Source organism: Columba livia, chromosome 1, assembly GCF_036013475.1.
Source record: "Columba livia isolate bColLiv1 breed racing homer chromosome 1, bColLiv1.pat.W.v2, whole genome shotgun sequence".
In the NCBI taxonomy this organism is placed as follows: Eukaryota; Metazoa; Chordata; class Aves; order Columbiformes; family Columbidae; genus Columba; species Columba livia.
The window spans coordinates 53,146,132-53,152,959 of NC_088602.1; the positions used below are offsets into that span (position 1 = coordinate 53,146,132).

At 53.8% G+C, this 6,828-nt stretch overlaps 1 protein-coding gene across 1 annotated transcript; it reads left to right on the forward strand.

Annotated features, from left to right (window-relative positions):
• The first annotated feature begins 1,800 nt into the window (after positions 1-1,800).
• On the forward strand, positions 1,801-6,148 carry LOC110361099 (uncharacterized). Its single transcript, XM_065056859.1, has 3 exons — positions 1,801-2,072; positions 3,856-3,943; positions 5,022-6,148. Exons 1-3 carry the CDS (start codon positions 1,884-1,886, stop codon positions 5,051-5,053), a joined length of 309 nt encoding a protein of 102 aa, XP_064912931.1. The 5' UTR covers positions 1,801-1,883; the 3' UTR covers positions 5,054-6,148.
• Positions 6,149-6,828: the final 680 nt, after the last annotated feature.

Below are 6,828 nucleotides of genomic sequence, written 5' to 3' on the forward strand. Positions count from 1 at the left end.
AACATAGATATTACTAAAATACAATACAAAACCAACTACATTTTGCATTACTGTGTTTTTAAAAAGCAGCTACAGTTTTCAGTTGAAATTGTCCTTTATCCAATATAGTATTGTAAAACAAATTATTGTGTAGATCAGCAAATATATATTAGAGCTAAAAAAGAAAAACAACAAACTAAAAAGTGTGGATGAAACCACCTCAGAGTCAACTTCCATGACATTAAACATCACATATAAACACTAAAAAAAAAAAGAAAACACAAAAACCCACAAACTCTCTGGTTTATTACTTTCTGAAGGCTCAAATACAGCAAAACTACCTAAAATAATTAATTTAATATTTAATGAAATAGAGTTACAAGATTAGGAACGACCAGTGCCTTATTCCGAACAACTATCAAACAAGACAAACTGAGAACAAATGTTCTTTTCCTGCTATAAAGGTAACTAAAATAACTGGTAAAACCAAATATTCTGTTGCCTGCAGAAACCATTGGAATGATACAACAAAAAAAACCCTCAAAGTGCTTTGGACATGGCAAATTCTGAATACAGCTTTTCTGATCTTTTTATTCGGAAGATGAAGTGATTTCTCCATTTATGACAACATAATGAAATGTAGAAATGTTGGTCTATAAAATGTTACTGTTCTCTAAAATACACATAATTAAAGGCACTTTCACCTTTTAAAACATGGGGTTCAATACGTCTTTGTAAATAAGCAACTATGTGACGGAAAACTATCTAGCCATTATTTTAGATCTGTTTTTGCGTCCAGAAAACTGCAGCGAAAGCAACGACGCCACAGAAAAACCCAGTAATATTTCAACGCACATGCCATTTCATACACTTTCCCCACCTCTGCGCAGCTTTGCTACAAAGAGCATCCCACAGGTCCTGGCACTTTCTGCTCTTGCAGGACCACGTTGCCCAGTTTCTGCTGCCCCGGCCTCGGGTCCCCGCCCAGAAGCCGCGGTTAATGGTGGCTCCAGGAAGGGCACATCTGCCGAGGGAAAAGCCCGCCCGAGGGGAGGCTGCGAGCCCCACGGGTGGCAGCGGCTAGAGCCCAGCGCGGCCCCCCCCGGGGCTCCCACCTGGGCTCCCCCGTGTGAACCGCTGGTCGCGGGTGGGACTCCCAGCTGAAAGCGGCGACGCGGTAGCGGCGCAGGATGCTCCCGCTCACCCTCCCTCGCCAGCTTCCCACTTGCATCCTTGAGATTTGGGTTTCCTCTCCCGCTTCTCGGCCGGGCGCAAGTGCTGGAGTTTCCCCTGGACAAGTGCAGCCACGCGTGGGAACACCCTCTCCACTCCGCGTGGGGCCGGGCACGCGAGTAGGGGCGGGACATGCGCCCCCCCCTTCCGCCCGCCTTCCCACCACCGGCAACTTCGCGGGGCGGCAGCGGGCGGGCCCGGCCCGGCCCAGCCCTCCCCCCCGCGGCCCGGCCTCCCCCCGGCCCTCCCGTGAGCGCGGGGCCACCATGTGCATCCCCACCCCGCTCCTGCCCTCCCCTCCCCTTCCCCACCGCCTGCGCAGGCAGGCTGCGCGCCGCACCGCCATCCATCCCTCAGCGGGAGCCCTGCGCGGCGCGGCGGGCACCGCGCTCCCCCGCCGCGGCCCGGCCCCCAGCGGAACGGCAGAGACAAAGTTTGCGGCGGCGGAGGTGCCCGGGCGGCGCGGCGCAGGCCGGGCGGGCGGCGGGCTCGGTGCATGCCTGGTGTGTGGATGAATCGCAGCAGGCGGCGGCGGGCGGGGGCGGGGGGCCGCGGCCGGCGATTGGGCGGCGCGGCGCTCGGAAGCACTTTGTTTTCTATTCTAATGAGGGCGGAGCGGGGCTTGTGGATATTTACGTTGAGGCGGGAGCCGCCGCCCTTCATTCACCCACATGGTCCCCGAGCCCGGCCGCTGCTGCCGCCGGGACCTGCCTTCGCGCCACTTCCCTTCCCCCCGCCCTCCCCCATCCGCCCCGCCGGGGAGCGGCGCGGCTCCCTTCGGCCGGGCTCGCTCGGCCGCACAGGGCGCCGGGGGCCGCGGGAGGAGGGAAGATGGTGGCGGCGGCCGCCGCCGTTGGCTGGTGAGTGTCGCTGCCGCGCGCGTGTCGCTGACAGGAAACCTGTTGTGAGGCGCCGGCGGCCGCCCGGCGCGGGGGACGAGCCCGGGGAGGCAGCGCGGGGTATGTGTGCGGGAAGGGGTGGGTCGCTGGCGGCGGGGCGCGGTGCGGAGGCAGCGGTAGCGGCGCGGGGGGTGCTGGCGGGCCGCTGTGAGTGGCCGGGGCGGCGGGAGGGGGTGTGGGTGGGCGGCGGGGGGGAGCGGGAGCAGGGCGCATGGCAGCGGCCGCCGCGGCGGCGGCGCCTCCCGAGCTCGCACACGGGGCGGGAGGGGCCGGAATGAGGGAGATTTGAAAAAGCGTGCGCGCCGCTCGCTGCTGCAGTGAGTCCCGCCGCCCCCTTCCCGCCCCCCCCACCTCCCTCCGCCGCGCTCCGGGCCTGGGGCGGCCCGCTGGGCCAGCGTGGGGAGCGGCCGGCGGCGGCCGAGCCCCCGGGCGGGTAGGGCGGCGCGCGCGGCACAATGGCAGCTGCCGGGGGCCGGGGGTGGGAGCGGGCGGGGGTTTCTGCCCTCGCGGCCCGCGGGGGAAGGCCCGTCCGGGAAAGTTTGCGCCGTTGCCCACCGCGGCTGCGGGGGGGACTTGGCCGCACCAGAACAAAGCCGCACATGGGGCAGAGGCCGCGGCAGCGCGGGGGCTCCGCTCGCCGCCCACGCCCAGCTCGGGGAACGGCGGCGGCGGGCGGGGAGGGAGGGCGCGGGCGGGGGTGGCTCTCGGGGAGTTCCCGGCGGAGGCGCTTTGTGCTCCGCCGCCCCCCGGGGGAGGGGGCGCGGGGCCCCGGGGAGGGGGCAGCGCCGCGGGCTACGAGCGCGTCCCGGGCCCCTCCGCATGGGCTTTTGTTCGCAGGAGGGGCGGGGGCGGCGGGCCCTCCTCTTCCCCCCCCCTCACCCCTCACCGCCGGGCCGCGGGCGGCCGTGCGCGGGCTCCCCGCCTCTCCCGAGCAGGCGGGCGAGGGGTCGCGCGCGGGCCCCGCGCCGCCGCTCGGGAGCCGCGGGTTCATTACGAAATCGGCGCGGCGGCAGCTGCGGGGCCTCGGCGGCGCCATGTTGCTGGGGAGGGGGGGAGGAGGCGGGGGACATGGCGGCGGCTGCGTGCTGGGGCCGATTGTTCCCTGTTAGGCCCGGAGCCGCATGTGAGCAGCTGCGGCCGCGGGAAGCCGCGTCCCTTCTCCTCGCCGAAACCCCTTCCCGGCCCAAGCCGCCTCTGGGAGCCCGCGGGCCCGACCCTTTCCCCTCGCCCGGGCTGCGGGGCCCGGCCGGGCGGTTGGGGGCGGGGGGGGGGGGGGGGCGTCACGCCGTAGCCGGGCTGTGACCTCCGCGCTGCCGGCGGCGGCGCCCCCTGGCGGGCGCGGGGCACGCGGCCACCTCTGTGTTCTCGCAGGAGCACGTGCTGCGCGGTGCGGGGAGCGGGCCCGGCCCGGGCAGGCCCTGCGGGCCCAGCGGCGGCGCCCCCCGCCCCGGCCCGGCGTCCCGGGGTCGCCCCCAGCCTCCGGAGCGGCAGCGGCCGGCCTGGGCTGGGGGTTTCTTGCCGGGAGGGTCTCAGGGAAAGAGGGAGCCCGTGTGTTTAGTGCCGCACGGGGCGGTTTCTCGCTGCCCGAGGGGCTACCGGAGCGTTTCGCGCCCTCCCTGGGGGTGGAGTGGGGATGGGAAGCCCCGGCGTTTAGGAACTGGCTGGGTGAGTTTGTTTTCTTCTCAGCAACAAAAAGCAAATAACTCGGTTTTGTTTTTTTGTTTTTTTGTTGTTTTTTTTTCAGTATCGACACGTGCAGCAGGAAATACTGAAGCTTTCCGTGGATGTTGCAGTAGTGTATTTGCGGAGGAACTTACTTTTTACAGAAAATGGTAAGTTTTTAATTTCTTAGCAATTTATTTTTTAAAATAGAGAGGCAGAACCAGTGCTCTTGAGGCTGAACATGAGAGTTTGGTTAGAAGCACTAAATTCCAAAGTTCCCTGGGACTTGGAGGCATGTGTAGCAGTTCACAGTTTCATTTATTTAGAGGAGCATAATGCACTCGTTTGTCCAAATAAAGCAGCTGGACAGTGAGAGAGAGTCCTGAAAATGTTTAAATTTGGTATCTGGGATTTTTTTTTGGGGGGGGGAGGGCGAAGCTCCTTTTTCAGTCCAACAAAAGTTGACTAGTTTTGTTGTAGATTTTAAGTATTATATTAAGCTTGCTGTTAATATCGGGTAAGAGACACTTTAAGTTTACATGATCGTTCAAGTATATATTCAATTTAAAGAAGCAATAAAATCTACTTTCAGGTTTCGAATATAGTACTGTCTTGCTCTACTGACCCTTGGGTCTGTAATTAGTAGCTGTAATTGTGTTGTGGTAGCATATTTTACAGCCATCATTACAAACTGCTTTTTGTTGTTAGATAGGCCGGTCTATAAACAATGATAGGAATTTGTATTTTGCCACTGTCTGTGGCAGTAACAGCAAATATTCTAACTTACCAGCAAAGCGAGCAATTGGAAAACTTAGAGTACACCTGGTGTGTTACAGGATACTTTCTGGACTTGAAAAAACTGATGGTATGATCTGGTTAATATATTTTTTAAGTGTTGATGGACTGTTTAATTGTTATTTGCCATATATATATATATAATTTTTTTTTTCTTATAATTGAGTAGAGGGTAGAACCAATAGTTATTCTTATCTCCACAAGTTGCGATGGTGTTTATGGGAGAGTTGACTCATTTTCACAATTGGGCTCTTCTACTGTAAAGCAGCATTGATTTTTATACTCCCAGTATTGTGTATGAGAGTCCTGGATTGAGTTGATACATTGCTTCAGCTTGCTCTGAAGGAGGTCTTTAGCCCAGAGGTAAAGTGTGAATATTTGCTCCAAATCTTGGTTGTCAAAGGTGTGCAATTCAAAACCTCATCAAATACTCACTTTGTTCTTTTCTTTCAGCAGGTACAACATATGTAGACAACATACCTTGAATTACTAAAAACGCTGGTTGCGTCAGAGTAATGTCAAAGTGCTTACAGTGCAGGTAGTGATATATAGAACCTACTGCAGTGAAGGCACTTGTAGCATTATGTTGACAGCTGCCTCAGGAGATCTTGCAGGACTTCCGAGATTGGAAAGGTACAGTGTGGTGGTGTGAAGTGCTTTTTGTACTAAGGTGCATCTAGTGCAGATAGTGAAGTAGATTAGCATCTACTGCCCTAAGTGCTCCTTCTGGCATAAGAAGTTATGTCTTCATCCAGTCACTCAGGTTAAGACTGTAGATGTTCCAGTAGTTTTCTGCTTTGCAGTCTTCTGTTAGTTTTGCATAGTTGCACTACAAGAAGAGTGTAGTTGTGCAAATCTATGCAAAACTGATGGTGGCCTGTTATAATCTACATCGAGGAGTTTGAATGCTTTCTGCTGGTTGTGGGATATTTTGTGGCCTTCCTTATTTTAACAGCAGTCTAGTGAATGACAGCTCTTGTAGCACTAAAGTGCTTATAGTGCAGGTAGTGTTCACTAATCTACTGCATTATAAGCACTTAAAGTACTGCTAGCTGTAGAACTACATATTCAGCATGTCTTAAAATTTATTTGTTGTTTAATTGAACACTGTTCTCTGGTTAGTTTTGCAGGTTTGCATCCAGCTGTATGATACTCTGCTGTGCAAATCCATGCAAAACTGACTGTGGCAGTGACAAGTCAGTCAGTGAGTGTGGAAAATTTGTACCCCTTTCTACACAGGTTGGGATCAGTTGCAATGCTGTGTGTGTCTCTGGTATTGCACTTGTCCCGGCCTGTTGAGGTTGGTGGGGATAGAGGCTGAAACACCTTCGTAGCTTTAAGGAACTTCTCCCCCAGTGATCCAGGAAACCATAGATACATATTTTTTTTCAAGTTTCTTAGAAAAAAATGTCATGTAACTTTCTGTGTAATCAGACATTCATCTTCTGTATCTAGTTTCTTGTTTGTATGTACTGAATTTGTTGCTGACAATATGTATTTACTGAAATCCTTGAGTGGAATTCTTTTGTTGTTGTTCAGGCTATTACTATCTTTGCATTAAACTGAAGTGGATAATTGTATACAGTTTCTTTCTGAATTTGTTGGGATTAAATGGATTTTAGGTATCAGAAAATCTGGATGAAAGTTCTAAATTGTTCAGTATAAGCTTGCTTCTCAAATTCAAATTACAGGAAGGGTTTGCAGCTTTCTTTTGTAATGCTTTTTATTATATTGAAACTATGTATGTTCTAATTGGTAAATGAATGCATTTCTAGGTATAGCTCTTCCATCCAGAATTTGTCAAATTCAAGACCAATAAATGAGGTTAGAGACAGAGCCCTTAATCAATTTCTCATCCATGGAATCTTGAATACTGGTTAGGTGTTCACTTCTTGTTGAGTATCTACCTTTGTGGTGAGTGTAACTGTGGTCAACTCGTAACCTTTGGAGTGAATCACGTAGCATGTGATGCATGGCAACAAAATAAAACATCTCTTGAGTTACCTGAAGAACTTACCGGGGGGAAAACTCATCTCTAACTGCTTCAATGAAGCGGAGATTGGTTGGGGAAGACATGGTAACCAGCTCTTTAGGGAAGCATCAATGTAAGATCTTGCAAGTGGAGGATTCGACTGTTCTTTGAATGAGCTGCATGTTACTAAACTATGCTTGTAGCTCAAACGTTCATGGTTTTATTTCTTAAAACAGGCTTCCAGATGACTAATGCTGTAAATGCAAAGTACTCAGTTTGTTGCTTACA

Excerpts from the sequence above, each read along its gene's own strand:
- LOC110361099 (XM_065056859.1), top strand. The coding sequence starts at position 1,884 with ATGGTCCCCGAGCCCGGCCGCTGCTGCCGCCGGGACCTGCCTTCGCGC. Across the intron at positions 2,073-3,855 it reads GCGGCCGCCGCCGTTGGCTG|TATCGACACGTGCAGCAGGA; the intron begins GTGAGTGTCGCT and ends TTTTTTTTTCAG. Across the intron at positions 3,944-5,021 it reads CTTACTTTTTACAGAAAATG|CAGGTACAACATATGTAGAC; the intron begins GTAAGTTTTTAA and ends CTTTTCTTTCAG.